The following is a 21,061-nucleotide window of genomic DNA, read 5'->3' on the forward strand; positions in this document are numbered from 1 at the left end:
CTCATGATCTCAGGGTCCTGGGATCGAGCCCCGCATCGGGCTCCCTGCTCGGCAGGAAGCCTGCTTCTCCCTCTCCCACTCCCCCTGCTTGTGTTCCCTCTCTCGCTGTCTCTCTCTCTGTCAAATAAATAAATAAAATCTTTAAAAAAAAAAAAAAAAAAGAATAGAGAATTCATAGGTTAATAAAGATACAATGATTCCCACCCTCATGGAATTTACAGTTTAATATGGAAAGGAGGCTTTAAACAAATGACTTTGCACATAATTACTATTGTTTTGAGAGTCATGATGGACAACAGCAAGATATACAATAGGATATAATGAACCCTCAGTCATGAACAGCCTTGGAGAAGGCGGATATATATATTCAAATTTCACCAGAAATACCATTCTTTATAGGCTTCAAAGAAAGGAAAAAAAAAAAAAAAAGCCATCAATTTCTAACAGCTATGAACACATTATGTCTTTTTAAAGTATATATAAATGAAAGGAAAATAAAACTTCTAGAACTAGGTTTACTACTGAATCACTGGGTCCACTTTAGTACAGAGGCCCCTGTTCACGTTGATGATTCATTTGGTATATTTGGATACTAGAGAATCAATCTAAAGATGCCCAGGTATAAATAAATGTAATATATCACTACCTTTGAAACAGGAGTGTATGATGAGGAGGTATCTTTCCCATCAGGGCCTGCCGGGCTGTCTCATATTGTCTCTCTATAGATTCTCTTTCCTAGGCAAGGAATATGATCAGAAAATTATACTGATGTTAAAAATATGTCAGACGGTGAAAGTAGCTATAATCAATATCTTCTTACTAGAGATTGTCAAATATGTGGAAAGAAAAAGGGGAGAAAGGACTAAAAAACAACTGGTATTGGTTCAGTGGAAAGAAAAAAAAACTTTATAAATTAAATATTTTTACGAAGAACACAATATATCAACTTCATTTGACATCTAAATAATGTGGCAATTCCTTGTTAATGTTTATATTTTTTTTTATCTTTCCAATGAGATTATCTCTCAAGGATATATATTATTATTGTCTTTTTGTCTTCCCAGATCTTCGCACACAGAGTAGTCAACTGATTGATTATATCCAACAATGTTTCAGTACCACCCTGAAATATCTCCCACATTTCACCAGCATGTCACCAACACTATATACTTTAGTAAACATTTGATGGGAAAACAGAGACATAAAAGACACAATCACTGCCTTCAAAAGGTTTATAATCTGGTGGCAAAAGGGGATTTAAAAAGACAGAGGAAAAAAAAACCAAGATAGCACATGCTGTTTTATAAATAGTACAATGTGTGTCTATATATGGATTATGTAATGGAGTGTGATCTGTTTAGCAACCGTCCAAGTGCTGGATCTCCTCACTTTAAGCAAAGCTGATGTATAAAATTCTCAATTTATAGAAAAGATAAATCAGCAAATTGTTTATTTGTTTTACATAAAAGACTAAAGGATAAAGGGATTTATAATAACATTTATTTAAACAGCAATCTTTGCTTGCAGTAACTGAATCTAAAATAAACCTCTCTTGATTTTAATGTGACTACCAGGTTCATCTATGAGTTGATATTTAGTTAAAATAACATAAGAAATGACAGCAAACAAGTACGCTAGGGGAAGAATACCCACCAAACCTACGGTTGTGAGCCCATAACTCCGGGCTAACCACTTGTTCTGGCCTTGGGGGCTACCATAGTTTCAAGTGGTTGCATGTGTTTTGGGGGAATTTTTCAAGAATCAATTTTTAAGGGGTAAGTTGATGTGATTCTAAAAAACATTTTTGCGTTACAGAAATTAATCTGTAGGAGTGATGCCAAGGTTGGCCCAGTGAACACCCCTGGGAAACAAGTCACACCCCAGAGACCAGAAGTCCCTTTGGTCACTCCTATGTTTCCCTGTACACAGCATACACACACCTGAGCATAAAGTGGGAGCTCAATCTACATCTTTAATGTACAACAGTATATATTTGGGGAGATAATATAAAGTGTGAATAATGTCTACCATTCTTCATGATCTGGAATAGAATTTGCTGTCAACGGTTGCTAGCTTGAGAAATTCTGGGTCATGCTTTTGAAAGTGTTCCTTAGACACCATGACACATGAAAGCTAACATGCAAACTCACTGAACACAGGCTCTCGGGTGTCTATTTGGTCGTCAAGACCATTTAACGGTGTCCCTGGCCATTAGCTCTGTGATTCTGTCTAAGCAGGACAAGGAGAAAATATCTGTCGGGCTGGAGGGATGGAGTCTGTAATGGGACAAGAAATGAAGAAAGAAACTCTATTTAAATTTCACCATTTAAAACTGTTTAAATAACCCCATAGTCCTTGCACTATCATCTCCCACTTAAATTGTTTCATATTACTACAAAATTACGATATTGATGAACTGCTGTCCTATCCACTCTCAGGTTAATGCGTTATTATTTTTCCTCAATTACTCAATAGCAGTACATATATTCTCTATTGTGATTTTACTTTATACCATCTTTATTTTTTTTCTGTATTGATCCTCAATTTCAATTATATCATGACTGGGAGGATATGACAGTAATAGTGGAAGTACAGTCTGGATCTTTCAGAATTCCCACACAAAAATAGTTAGAGCAAGCCAATGGCAAGATAAAAAACATATCAAAACAGCAAGAAAACTAGGTGAAGAGATTCCCCTCAAACCCCAAATCCCCTCAAACCCCAAATCAGAAGAGAAATCCCTTCAAACTCCAAAATACAGGTGATAGTAGCAACACCACCACATGGTACCAGTGTCTATGCGAGAGGAAGACAAAGGAAGCAACAGGGGAACTAAAACACCTGAGAACAGGAGAACCTCAAAACAGCTGAAAAGTATTCACTGGGAAGAAAAGCAACACAATCGGGCACCACAGCTGGAATCCAGGGGAGCCTGTTCCTACCCCAATAGTGGGTAAGAATAAGGGGTCCACAGTAAGTTCTGAAACTGACCCACTGGGGCCGTCTTCTAAGACAGGGCCCCACACCAGAGAAAAGCTGATAGGAGTGGAATCAGAAGTAATTAGGGCAGAGTCAACAGAGACAAAGAGAAAGTCTAGACCAAAATGGTGGAGGGGAACAGAGCCCAGAAACCCCCAAAAGAAAACTGCCGTATATTTAAACACAATTCTAAAGAACCACGCTTCCTTATAAAAGTTTGAAAAAACGAATTTCACATAAAAATGAGAAATTTCCTAGTAAAATCCCAAAGCTATTATTTTAAAAAGAGAAAGGAGCAGGATAACCCCTTTATATACAATGAAAGTGTGCTCATAAAACAGATAAAATCTGTCATCTACTATTTCAAAACTAACTAAAAGACATTAAGGAAATAGCATAAAACATTAAGAAACAAATTACAATTTTTTTTCCAGAGGGAGAGAGCACATGAGTGGGGGGAGGGGCAGAGAGAGAGGGAGAGAATCTCAAGCAGGCTCCTTGCCCAATGCAGAGCCCCACATGGGGCTCGATCTCACAACCCTGAGATCACAACCTGAGCTGAAATCAAGAGTTGGACGCTTAACCAACTGAGCCACCCAGGTGCCCCAATAAATTACAATTTTTAAAACTCCTAAGTGAGGTGACAGACCTCAGGAAAGAATTAGAAATATATGGGGAAAAAGTTACTTCAGAAATGAAAACTGAACCAGAGGGAATAGAAGAGTGAATAAAAACAACAAATAATACCTTCAGAGGACTAGAAAGTGAATGGAGGAAATTTTTTAAACTCAAAAAGAAATCAAGAGGTAACAAGATTCAAGAGAAAATGACAAATATTTAAGATAGACAAAGAAGATCCAACATGCAAACAAGAGCCCTTGATAAAGAAACCAAAACAAGCAAACAGGATAGGTCACAAAAACTACAATTCAAGTCTCAAGTATGACAGACTGTCATTGGCAGGCAAGAACTCAGGAAATGCTGCCCCCGTAGCCCTTCCTGGATCTAGCAGAGAATGCGCCTAGACAACAGAACTACTAGATATTGGCCTGAGGCCTAATGATGAGTATCAAGTGTGTACATATTTGAGAACTAAGACAAAATGAGAGTTAAAAGGGAGCGAACATATGACTATGTGCTGAGAGTGTAGCTGGAACACAACCACAAATAACCAGGGCTGGGGGTGGGTAGAGAACATGTGCAAACAAAATTTTTAACTGTTCTTGGTCTTTCTACTGGGTGCTAGTCGTATTGGTATTGTTATTCGGAGACTCTTCTGCCCACAATCTGGATAAACCATGTGAGAAGTTTAGTGACACTGTAGTTCTCTCATCTCCCATGTTCAGAATCAGGATGCTCAGTGTGAAAGAAAGATATGTAATAGAGAAGAAGACAAGTAAAAATCCCCAAGTCTTGAATCTGAATTGGAAATACTAACTTGAACTCATGAAGTTCATCTCATCTATCCACAGAAAAAGCCTAGAAGCAATGACCACCCCAGTAGCGACAAGCACTCCTGGCAACCACGTGTCCTTGCACTATCATCTCCCACTTAAAGAAACCAGGGCTCCTTGGAGAAAAGATGGTTTGCAGGTCTGGGACAGGGAATGCACAGAAGAGCATAGAAGATCTCGTCCTAACAGAGAGCAAGATGGCTACTAAAGTCGACATGGATCATATTAAAGGACACAGAAGCCACCCTTAAGAGGCTCTGAATGGCCAAAGGTAGAACAATTTGAGTTTCAATAAAGATACAAAATGCAGTGGGTAGATACCATTCAATACGTACAAATCAAGAACATAATGATCATAAATGATATTTAAAAATTAATTGGTCACCGTCAGAGAATAATAGGAAACCATTATCTTGAAAAAAGCAGCTAGAAAGCTGATCCTATATGATCTGTGCCACTTGGTAGCCAGGTGGTAGATGAGAGGAGCATCTCTTTATAGTATTATTCCAGCTAATAAATCTGGTGAATGCCGTGCCCTGAAAAATGCATCTGAGTAGATGAAAGCACTTTTCTTTTGGAATCAAAATTGACATTGCTAAGCTGTGTGATCTTGGACAAGCTCTCTGAGCTAAGCTCTCTCACAGTATTGAAAAGAAGTGGTGCTTAGTAGATTTAGGTGCCCAATATTTTGTCACCACAGATCCACCTTCTCACTGGCCTTCATACATTCAGGCACTTCATGGGATTGGACTGCACTAATCTGCCACACACACACATTTGCTAAAGTGGCTTTGAATGAATCAGCCATTCAGCAATTTTTCTGGAGAACTGGCTTTCAGTAAGCTGGTCTGCCCCAGGAGTGAGGATGGTCCCTAAGGAGGTCAGAAGACCTGGCTGAAGAAACAGATACAATTGAAGTTCAAGTGAAGGTTGAAAATCAAGCTTCTTCTGGAAGGTAAAGATCTAGTCACAGTTCCAGAGCAGAAAATCTTCACTAAGCCATCATGTCTGTGCAAGAATGTTCGGCCTTCCAGGCAGCCAACCATGCAAAAGGGGGTTGCTATCAGTGAGGGGAAACTAAAACACAGTGATATATAACAAAACTCATGAACTTCAACTTCTTTAATCAATAGTATATGTGTCATATAAATAAAAACCTTTTACTGGATAGTGTTCGTTACATACTTTTTGCAATGGTAAGAAAAGAGCTGTGCGTTTGTTTTGTTTTGTTTTTTACTCAAACCTTAAAAGAAAATTGCATTTAAGAAGTAAGGCTGATCAATATTTCTTTACAGTTCTCCAGGAATCTTTCAGAGATGTTCAAATTAATATGCTCTGGGAGTCGTTCAGAAAAGTAAGTACCATTTAAGCTAAGAAGAGAGAAGAAATGAAACAACAAGGATTGTATAAGCAAGGAATAAGGAAATACACTGAATATTTTATTACTATTTAAACTCATTAAATTATGGTCATATTCATGGAAAGTATTTGATATTGATAAACTATTAGAGTTACAAGCAAGAAAAGTGATGTTAACAGATGTTTTTCCAGATTTGAAGACAAAGAATAACATTCTTGGACATTTCTTCCTAACAGAGAAAAGCCATGTGGGTCCCAGTGATCCCACAGTTGAGAAACAAAACATAGCTGTTGGTACATTAGGTGTCGGTAATCCTGAGGTCGTCGCATGCTCCATTAGCCCATTTTCTACTCAAAGAAAGAAGTAAGTGGTAGAAGGGCTAGAGACACCGACCTCACACCCCACCGACGAGAGGAGACCAGAGGCATCTCTACCAGACTGTTCCATTCAATAAGGGCAGGGATCAGCTCCACTTTGTTCTAGTGTCTAGAACAGGGTCCAGCAAGCAAATACCTGCTATCTACTGAAAAGCAAATCTAATCCTTATACATGGTAGGAATTCAACAAATTCAAGATATGTGAGGAGAAGGGAAGATGAATGAGTGAGAAGAAAGGAAGGGAAAGAGTTAGGGAAGGGAAGGGGAGTCCTCTGCATATGGGAAAAGACAGGATGGCTATGACAGCAAAGGCTCTTCCTGGGATTGCTCAACTAGCAATGACAGAATGCACTCATCCTCCAACGAACCATCACGCAGACTATGGACACTACTTTCCCCCACGGCCACACCTCCCGTAGCTCATTATTTCCCTTTTCCCAGATTTATATCCAGGGGGACAGGAAGCTAAGTCTCAGCCCTTAGCAAGCTCTCACCCTAATGTGCTCTACTGCTGTGGTCTGGATTCCTCACTCTCTTCGGATCCTTCAGATTGATCATGTAGTTGCACCTGTTTGGTTGTGGTTTCAGCATCACCCTTGGACTAAAACCCTGTAGACTGCCCTTGATTTTTCAAGCTGCAGGAAATCCTACCCAATCCCAGAGAGGTTAAGTAACTCATTGAGGCTTGTCCAGCTAGTGAACAGACAAATGGCCCTCATTCCACTACACCAGGTGCCCTCCTCCACCCCCAAGTGCCAGCATCCCTTGCGTCCTTTTCAACCTTTGCCACCTCCTTCCCTCTTCCAAGATAAGCACTCTCCTGACTGTGACGGTCACCACTTCTTTGTTATACTTTTACCACCTAAATATGCATCCCTAAGTATTATGGTTTAGTATTGCCAATTTTTAAATTATATATTATTAGAATCATATAGTGTGTACTCTTTAGAGTCAAGAATTCTTTGGTTCAACAGGATGTTTGAGAGAGACATTCATGGACCAAAGTTTGTTCATTTTCATTACTGTACATATTTAACTGTATGAATATTCAAAATTTTACTTGGCCAATCTACTGCTAGTGGACACTTGAATTTCCAGTTTAGGACCACTATACACAAGGCTACTACAAACATTTTTGCACATACATTTTGGTGCACATGGCCACACATTTCCATTGGAACCCCACTGTTGAGGCATAGGGTATGTGTATGCTCAACCTCAGTGGATAATGCCCACTTACTTTCTAAAGTGTACAAATTGAACCTTCCACCAGTTGTCTTATAAAAATTTCCACTATTCCACATCTTAACAGTCAGCTCAGACTTTTAGTGCAGCAGTATCTTACTGTGGCTATAATTTGCATTTCCTGATATGAGGTTGACTATCTCTTCACATCATTATTGGCCATCTGGATATTATCCTTTGTAAAGAGGTTTTTCCGTGAGTTATTTTTTCTTAATAATTTATAAAAGTTCTTTATATATTCTAAATAAAAGCATTTTGTTATACTTACTATAAATATCACCCCCCCATGTGGTTTGTCTTTTTTCCTCTTTAATACTGTTTTTTTTAATACATGTTACTAATTTTAATGTTCCTCAATGTTTTAAACTTTTCCTTTGTAATTAGTGTTTTGTATTACATTTAAGGAATCTATACCTGCCTCAAAGTCATAAAAATCTTCTCTTACATTATCTTCTAGAAGTATTCTTGCTTTGTCTTTCCCATTTATCTAGATAATCCACCTTAAATTTTGTAATCACACCTTGACATACATGAAGTTAGAAACTCTGCATAAGGAAAGGGTGGAATATTTGGATGGGATGAGACAGAAAGACCTCACGTGCACAGGGAGTTTGAGGTAGATTTGAGCAGAGAGGAAGAATGCCGAGAGGAAGAACACTGTCTTCAATTAAGTGGGAAGGAGCTTCAGAGAAACAGAACTCAGAAAGCCTAGATGATGGAAATTTCCACCCATCCATTACTGTCAAATGGCTCTCTTGATAGTTTCTAAAGGTAAATATGAATACATTAAATCTACAGTGAAGACACCAAAAAAGGCACAAAAATTTCTACTTTTTGGGGGGAACAATTTAAGATACAGATTTTTGACAGAGGAAGTTGCAATTTTTCTTCAATCCACTAAAAGCTTTCAAAAATACATGGAAATTTATGTTGGGGAAAGTAAAATGAACAAAATAACATCTTCTCCAAAGGGTTGCAATGAAAGGTACATGAGATAATTTACATGAAAGCCCTTTCCAAATTACAAATGCGGTGTAAAGGCTATTTATGTTCTCTAACATAACATGATAACGTCTCTCTAAAGCTTCTGCTGTCATGTTGCTCATTTTGCATTGTTAACAGCTACACAAAAGGTTAATAACCTAAAATCTGAAAAGTACTTAAAATTTAAAAATAGTATTGAATCCATCATCTTTAAAAGAAAATGAGGCACTAAAAATAACCTTAGGCACATTCTACCCCATATATATGACAGCAGCAATCTAGTATTTTGCACCTATTTCTGAAGAATGTATCTACCTGTTGGTTGTTGGGGGATTTGATTTGCTTCTCTGTGAAACTGCTGTTACATCGTATCTCTGCCAGCACTGATGGGCAAAGACCCCAGAACCTGGAGGCTGCAAGGAGTTTGAGCATTGTTACCATCGGGGATCAGTCACTGCTAATGCTCTAACAGGGGACACAAGAGATGTTCTAGGCCAGGCTCTGGATGCCCTGGATTATGGGGCTGAACAGTTTCTCAGGGAGGTGACTGCAGGGAAGGAGTGACCCCGGGGATAAGTTCATGAGACTACTCTTGGCCACAATACCTGCACCCCTCCCCTGTCAACCACCACCAAGGTGGCCCCTCGTACTATCACACTGCCTTTTTTTAAAAAATTTTTTATTGTTATGTTAATCCCCATACATTACATCATTACTTTTCGATATAGTGTTCCATGATTCATTGTTTGTGCATAACACCCAGTGCTCCATGCAGAACGTGCCCTCCTCAATACCCATCACCAGGCTAACCCGTCCTCCCACCCCCCTCCCCTCTAGAACCCTCAGTTTGTTTTTCAGAGTCCATCGTCTCTCATGGTTCTTCTCCCCCTCAGATTCCCCCCCTTCATTCTTCCCCTCCTGCTACATTCTTCTTCTTCTTTTTTTCTTTCTTAACATATATTGCATTATTTGTTTCAGAGGTACAGATCTGAGATTCAACAGTCTTGCACAATTCACAGCGCTTACCAGAGCACATACCCTCCCCAGTGTCCATCACCCAGTCACCCCATCCCTCCCACCCCACCCCCCACTCCAGCAACCCTCAGTTTGTTTCCTGAGATTAAGAATTCCTCATATCAGTGAGGTCATATGATACATGTCTTTCTCTGTTTGACTTATTTCGCTCAGCATAATACCCTCCAGTTCCATCCACGTCATTGCAAATGGCAAGATCTCATTCCTTTTGATGGCTGCATAATATTCCATTGTATATATATACCACATCTTCTTTATCCATTCATCTGTTGATGGACATCTTGGCTCTTTCCACAGTTTGGCTATTGTGGACATTGCTGCTATAAACATCGGGGTGCACGTACCCTTTCGGATCCCTACCACACTGCCTTTTTATCATACTCTTCCCTCTCCAGTTTCTCCAAACTCTTCATTAATTTTATACTGAATTATTAATATTATTATCGATTATTTATTATTATTATTGGTCATGAATTATAGCTAAGAACACATTGTGTGTGTCTGAGTTTTTTTGTTTTTCCCCATCTCTGTTCCTTTTATCCTCTGTTCTTGCTCCTAAATACCTGAGTGCCCTTGACCAGACAAAAGCTGTCTTTAAGCCTGGAGTTTCTCTAACAGGTGAAATTCAGACTGGTCATGTTTAAATAAATCATGATTACCCACTAACGGGCAGAGGGGTGTGGCAAATCAATGGTGTGTGTTGCTCATCAGTGTGTGTGAGGCTGTGCGGCAGGACAGCAGAAGTGGGATGTGAGGGGTTCTGGTTGGCAGAACACAGACTTTATCATGAAGGAATAACAGTGGCCAAGGATTTGTTCTGGAGTTTACGCTATGGATATGCCACGTCCTGGGGACATAAAGAAGAACCTATATTTGCAAGTCTAAGCCCCAACACGCATAAAGCCATATTATCCAAGGACAGGATAACAAGTGTAGAGAGAAAGGGGGGGACTGACCCATAAAGAACTGAGGTTTCCCAGGATGGAACGACAGAGGCTGAGAGGCTCCTCACGGAGAGGGAGCCCCCTAGGGGTCAGTACTAGGCGAGGGTACTGGTAGTAGAGGATATGGAGAATACCAGCGCCACTGGCTCAGAGTGGAACTCAGGCTCTTAGACTAGGGGCATCTCCATGGTAACCATGGTGGTCTGGAAGCCAGGGGCTCTTCCCCAATCTTCCAGGATGGTGAAACCCTCAGGGTTCTTGAACTTGATCCAAAGAATGGGAGTGATCCCAACTCTTCATGACTGATATTTGACTTCCCACAGATCCTGGTGGATGGCAACAATTCCAGAATTGATTTATTTTGGATAAATCAATATGATATTTCCTGCCACTTAAGTATCATGGTACAAATTCATATTATTTATAAATGTTTAGAGCGCACCCACCCTCTGTTCCTCCTAAGAAGCCCTGATCTGTACCCGTGCTGTTTGCCCTTCCACAGGTGACTGGACAAGCAGTCTCACATGATCTCTGTGGAATGGCTTGAAAAGTCCAGCTGGGCCAATGAGATTCTCTTGCCTCCCACAATATGAATGACAGAGACAGAGAGAAGTGACCAGGAATTGGGAGCACAGAGCCAAGAGGCAATGGAGAGTCAGGGCTGCTGTGCATGAGAATGAGCTCAAATTAGGTGGGAGGGAAGCCTGTGTGAGTGGACGAGGCTGGCCAGGAGAGAGAGGAGCACAGAACACTTGAGAATCAGGAGCAGAGACGACAGGAACTTGATGCCTCTGGAAGGCAGAGAAATCCGAGCACCTCACTCGTTCATTCCAGTGCTGGGCAGTACCTGTGAGGTATTTCATCCCTGTTCATGATGCACTGGGAAGCCCCTCGCTACATTTTTTCTATGGCACCACCTCTTACTTAAGCTGACTTGATCGGGCATCTGTTTCTTGCCCGTTGAACACTGGCCTCGTAGGACTTAATCTGAGCAGACCGCGGAGCTATGCCTGCGTATTCTGCAGCCCAAGATTATTCATCTGAAGTAACCAGTCTGATTCTTCCGACCGCCGCCTATGGTTCTGACTTTAGAGTATGATGTGATTATTTGCTGACAACAGCCTCGCCTTCAGGAAACACGAACTAGGAGCTGACAACCAAAAGGCAAGTCCTGTAGCATCTCTGGCGACCGCAGTGGCCGTGACTTAGGCCTCCTCACACTCCCAGACCATCCTATAAAACCATGACAGATGGAAAATGAGCACAACCTAATCTGCGTGCAGAGCCAACTCTGCACGCAATCCTCCCGCACGTACCGATTTTTCTGGGTGGTCCAAGAACTGAGTTGGGACAGTTATACGACTGGCTTGAGTGCTGCAAAGTTATAAGACAGGGCCTCTGAGTGGACTCATTTTGAAGGCTAAGCACAAGAACACTTAACGTTTTACCCTAACAAGAAAGCCAGTTTTCTCTTGAAATACATATTTTACCACATTAGTTCTGTCAAAGTCCTTTTCTATTCTTGCTAAAGAGAAGAGCTGAGTGTCCGAGTTTTCAACTAAGGGCTAGAGAAAGGTACTCACAAAAGCTACACTGAATATTCTTTGTAGAGCCCATGTCTATTCCTACAGGTGTAGAAAGAGGCTTAAAATGTCTTAAGCTCATACCAGAGAAGAGTTTTGGCGAAACTTAGTCTCAAAATACCCAAATCCCCTTTTGGTCTGAGCCATGTGATGCTCAGATGAGGCTCTATCCCTCCCTGCCCCCCCCAATCCTTACCACTGGGGTTTTTTTGGCTGCAAGTTTGGCCCATAATTTCACAAAGTAGTTTCTGTCTGTAGAATCCAGGAAATCACACAAATTCAAAGTGGAGAGCTTCCTAGAAAACTCCTCAGATTTCATCGGAGATATCTTAATACCTGGTAGGGAAGAAAGCAAAGTTTACAAATAAAAGGCATGAAATAGGATAAGGGAAGTTCCTGAAGTGACAGAAATTTTTTGTATCTGGATTGTCCCAAACACAGCAAACTAAATACTTAAAGTCTGTGCATTCCAACTTGAGAGTAAGATAACAAAAATATGTCTTAGGGGCTCCTGGGTGGCTCAGTCAGTTAAGCGTCTGCCTTTGGCTCAGGTCATGATCCCAGGGTTCTGGGATCAAGTCCTACATAGGGCTCCCTGCTCAGCGGGGAGCCTGCTTCTCCCTCTCCCTCTGCCTGCCGCTCTGCCTACTTGTGCTCTCTGTCAAATAAATAAAAACTTTAAAAATATAAAATAAAAATATGTCTTAGAAAACAAGGTAATAATTATTATTGATTATAGTAAGGACAGGCCACAGCACCTAGTAGAACGTGTCCTGGGAGCACACTTGGTGCTCTCAACACAGGCTTATGAAGGGAACTGAAGTAAATCTTGGTACATACAATACCTTCCAGACACTTAAAAGTCACACTGATAATTACTTTCCATTTGACAAAATTCTCCTAAGAGGCTAGAAAGAAAATAAAACATGCAACGCTGAGAAGAAACTTAAAAAAATAATGGAATGGATGATGAGGTCACTGTTTGACAGAATTTATTCATAAATAATGCTGAAAGTTTCCTTTAAAACACTAGAATGTCCAGAGACCTAGAATATAAAGAATCTAAATTTCTATTACTGCTCATCCATAGCGAGCCCTGATGTAAGTGCTTTTGGATATATATGAGCATCAACTCTTTCAGGAATATTGCTTTAAAAGTGCTAAAATAAAAAATTTAAAAATGCCAAAATAAATTATTTCCACATGCCCCACCAGTCAATATGGCTGACTGAACAGACATGGGAAGCTCTCCTCACCCAAAGACAAGAAAACACTAGATAATATATAACAGAAATTTGTCTTGCCTACATAGCACTGCTGAGAAACCAAGAAAGAAAAATTTCCAGGTGCTGGAAGTGAAGGTTCCAAGTCAGAAGAGTGGGAATCGATGCCAAGAAGTCCAAGTGCTCCCGGGGCTGAGGTTTCTGGACTGAGAGAGGCCAGTCCCTGTGTTCTTGATGCAGAAGTCCTGGGCTCTTTGATAAGGTGAGAAGCCACAAAGGGGGTGTCTGGAAATCTCAGCCCACGGACCGAGAGACTGTGCCTGGACACGGAGTCTCGCCTGGACTGAGGGTGGAAACACCTGTGGAAAATCAGGCCTCTGATCCTGTGTTGTGTGCTGGTATGGAACCTGAACTCAAACTCCCACCAGATTGTGTGGCAATCCCAGGCCAGTAAGATAAGGAAAAAACTTGTAGGCAAGTCAAAATATTTAATCATGTCGGAAAGTCTAAAGCTCCACAACCCAACACTTGCCTTGAGAGAGAGACACACAGAGAGAGACAGAGACTCAGAAGATAAAACAGATGAGTGAGTCCACACCCGAGGAATTCCAGGCAACAGAGCAATCTGAGGAGCACTGAGGTAACTACGGTTCTAACAGTCACAGCGATAGTAAGGGATAATCGCATGTGGAGACCTTCTTTGTTAAATCTTCATGATGGAAAAGCCATTCAGTCCATATTTGTTGAGTACCTGCTACGTGCCAGCTAGGGCTCTGGACGCTGGAGATACGGCAGTAGACAGAAAGTCCTGAGCTGTGGGAATTACCTTCTCAGGTTGGAGAGAGACAGACACCACATCAGATGCTATCGGTGGCGGTATTGTGCAATGAAGTGAATGGGAAGCTAAATAAGGAGCCAGAGCCAGAGAGGGCGTGATGGTCAGAGAAGTCCTCTCTGAGGGGGTGACATCCGGGACAGGCAACTAAAATCACAAGAAAAGCATTCAACTACCTGGGACAAAAGCATTATCATGCAGAAAGAGGTGCTTTGTATAAAGACCCAGGAGCATGCCTAACTGAATTAAAGAATGGAAAGGGCTGAAGCAAGGGGTGGGGGATGGGATGGAGATGATGGAGCCTGTGATCATTTAAAAAGAGGAAAGAGGGAAAATACTTGTCCTCTTGATGGGACTCTAAGAACCAAAAGCACTGTGAAAAAGACCAGATGAATTTGAGAAAAGTTAAGATAAAAATTAAAGAAATGGAAGCTATATATTCATTGAAAGAATTTCCACAAAAATTTCCAGTCTATGTGTCAGGGTTCCTTTTTCTACTTTCTGAGACATCAGCAATTTGTACCATGGTGTGAACAAGTCAAGTTCAATCTGATGATACAATGGAGCTATAATTCCAACAATTTTATGTCTTTATGGTTTCTCAACAATAAAACATTTTGGATAAAGATAATGTGTTTACATTACTATTAAACTATCTTGTAATGCCACCACTTTAATGACTTGGACTCCTATAATGAAGAGTTTCATACAGTTCTTAAAACAGTTACTAATGTCTTAATACATCAATGGACAGGGATCCTGCTTCTCAATTATATATATAATTACCACTGTTATAATACCCTGCAACAAAAGTTTAACATATCTTATTCAAAGTATCTACATTAAAGACAACCTTGAGGCAACGTTAAAAAATATAAATTACAGTCCACAAAAACAACCAAGTCCCTCAGTATAAAGGCTAGTTAAATGAAACACAAATGAATTTAATGATGCATGACAGATTTTAAAGTTATTTTATGGATTAGTATCATTATTAAATGCATGAAAATATAAATGAATTACCCGGAACAAGTGGAAGTACATCTCAAATTAGTTCTAAGTAGCTTAGACCTTTTATTTAGACTTCTATCCCTTTGCAGTCCAGTGAATTAAAATAATTTGCATAAAACTTTTTAAAAGCAGCAGCATAGAATCCAAACTAAATAACAAATGCAGTACGAGCCATGTACCTAAGAATAAAACATGTTGAGCATATATTTAATATCATGCCATCACACAGACAAAACAAGGCCTTTTCTTGCACAAAGGAGCCAATACAAAACCGTCATGCGGCCACATATCCATGTCAATAACTAGGAATAACATTAGAATTTGGGAATCAGACTGTGAATATTTTGAGAAACAAAAACCCCTACTTTAATAACCAATGTTTCTACATTAATGAGATTAGTTATATAGCAAAGCAACTAAGTCATTTTCCTGTTCAAAAATATGAGACTAAACACTTGTAAATACACATTTTTTAATGTTTAAATAAAACCCTGGGAAAAAAATCAATCAACTGGAATTTGTCTCTCTTTGAAAACCATGTGAGATGTATGACTTGGAAACAGGCTTTAATTTTCAAACAAAAGTTCTCAGATAACTGGATGGTTACAGAATCGTTCACTCCCCCCCCCCCCCAACTCAAATGGGGTTTAAAAACAAACAACACATGTTTATTTAGGTAATAGTGAGGTTTTTTTGTTTTTTGTTTTTTTTAAACTAGAGAGAGTAATTTATCCCTACCATGAATAAACCCATATACATATAAAATATACTTGTAAAATCACTGTAAAGGAGTAAATACTGAAATATGTAACCATAAAAAAGGCCAAAACCAAATTAATGCACAATAATCTGTGATACAGTATTTATTTTTAATGAGAGTTACATAATTTTAGTGGAAAATTAAAGGAAAGCTCAGTTCATTGGGAAGTATCACAAAACTAAAGGTTCTGAAAGAAGCTATTTTTCTAGGGCAGAATTAAATCTTGAAAGTCTTGTCTATCTGTGCTTCCAAGTAAGGAATAAAAGCAACTAAAATTTCACATAATAGCCATAATAATTTTCCATAGCAAAATAAGCTTTTATAGTGGAAAGCTACCAAATCCAAGGAAATGGAGTAATAATGTTCATGTTATACATGATAAAATGAATACACTTATTAAATCATTCTAACAGTAAAGTGCTCTGTTCTTGAGTTTCTAATCAAAGGATAATCAGCTAGTTAAACAGAGTCTATATCAAGACAAAGGAAAGCATGTGAATGTATATTCTCACACAGACAGAATGAGGTACAAAAAAAATGTTTCTTTTCATTGAATTTCACACTGAAATCTCCTCCATACAGCTGAACTAATGGGCTCAATATTTGGTCCCTGCATTTAGAATGTCCTAATTAGAACATATAACAGGGGTGCCTGGCTGACTTAGTTGGTGGAGCGTGAGACTCTTGATCTCAGGGTTTTGAGTTCGAGCCCCACCCTGGGTGTAGAGCTTACTTAAAAATAAATACATATATAACTTAAAAATAAAATAAAATAAAATAAAACATATAACAATAGTACCCTGAATTTTGTGTTTTTTTTTTTTAATGGATGAGTTTATCATGAAGTAGTTAATTGATGCTTTGGAGGAGATAAGATATAGGACAGGCAAATCTCAAGACTGGAAACTTGATACATAAGATCTGCATACGTACAGCACTTGGGCAAGAGAAAGGAGAAGCAGGAAATAGGAAAGAAACATTCAGGGAGCCTGGATACACAGGAAAGCCTTCTTCCCCTTTAAGTAACATGTTTGATAATGAGGCTGGTAATGAGACTTCCACCCAATCCTAAACTCCCACCTCTGGCAAGCGCAAGGTGCTTCCTAAGGGATCATCCTTCAAGAACAGCTTTTTCAAAGATGTTACTTCATTGGTCAATTCCTCTACGAAAGACTTTTTTTTGGCGGGGGGGGGGGGGGGGGTCTTTGTTCACTTTTCTTTGTCGGTGGAAACTGAGGGTCTTTAAAATTGGGTAGCTTGTAGAAGTCAGTCTTGGTCTCAATCCACCGCAAAAGGAAAACAGAATGCCCACTATCTGGTAGCTGATTCCGAGTTAAATAACTTGACAGCACTTATTATCTAACCAATTTGAAACGCAGAATATAAATGGCTTTGACTTTGTCAATAAAGAAATAACAGTAGCAAAAACAATAGATAGCATTTATTGAGCATGTACTATGTGCCAGGTGCCATGACAAGCCTTTCATGTGTGTATCACAAGTAAATTTCATAATAGCCCTAGAGCTGATGTTTCCCTACTCACTTCTCCAAACTGCAACGCTGCATGTGAAGGTCTATGAAACAATCTCTTGATCTCGGTAACATGTTGCTCAACTACAATTTCTTCCCAACATTATCCTAATTCTGTTTAAGCTCCTTAATTCGATCAAGGTTGTGAAAGTTTTTAAAAGGATTTTCAGAGAAGACCATCCTATTTGCCAAACATTTCTACCTAGTTTGAACGGTTCTTAAATCCAATTAATGATAAAATGCTATGTTTAAATTTTTTTTTGCTGCTTACATGTTAACACTAATACTCCTATACACACTTACTATGTGCCAGACATTGTCTTTCAATTTATTAACTCAAACTCATTTACTCCTCACAATAATCTTGAGGTAGGTACTGTTATTGTCTCTACATGAGAACTCTGTAACTTGCCCAGGTCACACAGCTAAACGGTACACAGTGTTGGAATTTCCAGTGATTATTTTGACTGTTAGTGTTATTTGAAATTATGAATCTCTAAGGTTACAAACTTTAAAAAAAAAAAAAAAGCCTCCAGCTTTCGCTAATCATTCCCGCACTCTCCTTATCACCTTGGAGATGAAAGATTTGGTGGTCTGACATTATTTATCTATCATCAACACAAAGAAACGGGTAGGCTCTTCTTATCCTCTTTTCTGAACGCCTGGTCAAACAAAAAAAGTGATTTCTAGAATTATGTCTTTCAGATTGAACTAAGCAATTAATTAAATTCATTTATGAACATATTGTGCTAGAGACTATATAAATAGCGCAATTATCTAAAGTGGAATTTGGAGGATCTTTTATGTTAACAAGATGATTTCAGGGTTGTCATGGAGCAAAAGGAAAGGGAGTCAGCTAAGTACTTAGTGCTGAAAATACTACTGATCAAGATTTTTTTTTTTTTGCTTTACATAAGAACTTAATTTTTATGCACAAGAATTTTGGACATATCTTCTCTGGAGCCCGAATACTGACAAAGAGCATAACTGCCAATCCACTGGATCCTTGCTATTGTCCCAGAAAGGAATTCAGCATAGATCATATGTCAACCCATCCCATTACACATGAAGTTACCAGAGCAGGGAAGCATCTCGTGAGCAGGCCTCTAGGAACGGCACCAGAGCAAAGCTCCAGAGAGCTCAGCGCAGGGGTTTCCAAACTGTAGGTTGCAAACTAAATTGTGGAATCCATTTTGTAGGTTATGACCAGCATTTTTAAAAATTAGGTAGAGCCAGGTGTAGTAAATGGATCATATCATAAAAGGAACCTTAAATTTTATCCAGCCCAACTGATCACCCGACATATGGAGGCTTCTTGTAAGATTCCCAACACAGAGCCTCTAAGTTCTAAAGAAAGCCTATTTGTTCCTTTGAACATGACTTCTAACTTTTAGAAAGTTCCTCATTATGCCAAATTGAAATAGAACATAAGGTTGCTCTTTCACAGGGAAGATTTTCATATATGTGAATTTGATTCTATGTAACCTTTCCCAAATAAACACAGGTTCGTTGTAGAAAATTTGGAAAATACTAAAAAGCATAAGTGAGAAAATAAAAATTATTCATAATCTGACAACCCAGAACTCACAACTGGAACCATACTGGTTCTACCTCCTTAACCTGTTTTCTCCTTAATATGTAACAAATATTTTCCTCTTCTCTATATTCTTCTACAACATGATTATAATGGCAACATAGCGTTCTAGCATATAGCTATACCATAACTTTTCCATAACTTATTTTTAAAACCCCATTGGGTGGCTATATTATTTCCAGATTTTATTATAAAGATATTAATGGGAACATCCTTCTAGGTCAGTTACTTCCTTGTGGTAAGTTGTAGATTAGACTTACTAGGTTAAAGATAGGCAAAATTTAAAGGCTCTGACAGATATTGTTCAACTGTCCCCCAAAAGTTGTACCAGCTTACTTTCTCAGTGATGACACAGAAAGCCTGTTTCCCCTTAACCTCACCAAGAATAGGCATTAATTTGCTTTCCATCTTTGCCAGTTTGGCACCCCCCACAATCTAATCCATTTTAACTTACAGAAGTGGTGAAAGCTAAAAGCTTTTTGACATGTATTTTGGCCATTTTTCTCTCCTCTTTTGTGAATTACCTGATCGTGTCCTTTGTTCCAATTCTCTTTTGAGGCTTGAAAATAACTGATTTAGCTCTTTAAATATTTGAAGAAGGCTCTTATGCCCAGTGGAACTATTATCTCGGTTGATTTCAATACGAGCTGCCGGACTTTAAAAAGCTAGAAATCATATTAGCTAATAGAGGGACTAAAGTCTGCCATGTTTTCTGCTTTCCCATAAAGATCACTTCGCTGAGGAATACAGCAAATGGAAGTGATGTGAACTTTGTAAACGTAGATGGAAAATGGCAATTCTTATACAGCTAAAAAGCAGAAGTTTCCATTACACTGAGAAAATCAGTAATAGCAGTAAAATCCTCCCACCACAGAGGCGTCAATGATTTTTGCTACTCCCTTTCTTGGACTATAAAGTGTTGCCCAGTTGCACTGAACCTAGGACATTTTGATATACTATCCAAAACACAAACTTTATACCATCACCAACACCCGGGAAGGGAGCTAGAGCTTCCTCTAAGTCGAACAAAGGGAAACTTGGCTTTTCACTTCCCTTTAGCACCCTAATAAAAATGCGAACCCGAATGCCTTAAGGAGTCTCAGAACAAGTTGCCCGAGGAGGAAACCATGTATTTTTCTTAAGTTCTCACCTAAGTGAGGTATCGGCGCCTCTGAAATGCACCCTTCATGGCTCATAAAACAAGGGGTGGTTATCCTAATTTTCTTCCTTTTTTTCACGTCCATCCTCCCCCCTCCCCACGTCCAATCCAGATACTTCCTCAAATCTGTCCATTCCTGCCACAGTACCTTATTTCAGGCCCTTACCATCTTGTTAGGACTACTGCAATAGTTTCCCAGCCATCCTTCCTACCCCCTGTATTGACTATCTTAAATTTATCCTCCATACCAACTCTAGACACGTCTCTAAGATAAAAATTTAACTATTCAATGGCTCCCCATTGTTAGATCAAGTTTCCAAACTCGTTATTCGCATAGCACAAAACGCCCTCTGGACCTACAGATACCTACAGCTCTCCTGACATCTGGGTCCTTAGAAGAAATGCTGTGTCCGCTCTTACTGCCATGCCTAGTGTATGCTGTTCCCTCCTCGAAAAAACCTTCGCTCTCTCCCATCATTCTCATTTTGCAACCTTGATGACTTGGCTGAAAGATGACCTCCTCTTGGAAGTGTTTTCTGATCCAATTCTCCCATCCCAGGCTGGATTCAGTGTCCTTCCTTGGTATCCTTAGGGCATACTGGAAAAGTTAATAAATGGGTTTGCCTGTCCATCTGATGTTAAACCTGGCCCGGTGTGCAGTGGGGCTTCCAGCTGCCCCAATCACATGGAGGTGTAATGAACTCTCTTATCTGTCTCCCTGGATAAGAGAGAGAGCTCCTTGGGTGTCTCATCAACGCTACGTACGTCCATCAGCTAGCACAGTGTCTGGCACGTAGGCGCTCAATCAATGCTTGTTGGATGACTGAACTAACGCAATAAAAATAAGTTATTTTAAAAAACATTCACCTTATTACTGTCATCTTTGACAAACCAGATAAATCAAAGGGTAATTATTGGCATAACATAGGCTCTTCATTTTACAAGAGGATTCCTGCATCCTGGATTTTAAAAATGTCAATTTCCTCTA

At 39.5% G+C, this 21,061-nt stretch overlaps 1 protein-coding gene across 1 annotated transcript in view; it reads right to left on the reverse strand.

Annotated features, from left to right (window-relative positions):
- Window positions 1-21,061, reverse strand: part of LRGUK (leucine rich repeats and guanylate kinase domain containing) — a 103,829-nt gene that overhangs the window by 13,391 nt on the left and 69,377 nt on the right. Inside the window, exons 16-17 of the mRNA XM_032401539.1 lie at window positions 12,158-12,297; window positions 647-735 (exon numbers count right to left, since the gene is read on the reverse strand). Coding sequence (XP_032257430.1) covers window positions 647-735; window positions 12,158-12,297 — 229 coding nt within the window. The remainder of the gene's footprint in view (window positions 1-646; window positions 736-12,157; window positions 12,298-21,061) is intronic.

Source organism: Phoca vitulina, unplaced genomic scaffold (genome assembly GCF_004348235.1).
Source record: "Phoca vitulina isolate PV1807 unplaced genomic scaffold, GSC_HSeal_1.0 scaffold4, whole genome shotgun sequence".
Classification (NCBI taxonomy): domain Eukaryota; kingdom Metazoa; phylum Chordata; class Mammalia; order Carnivora; family Phocidae; genus Phoca; species Phoca vitulina.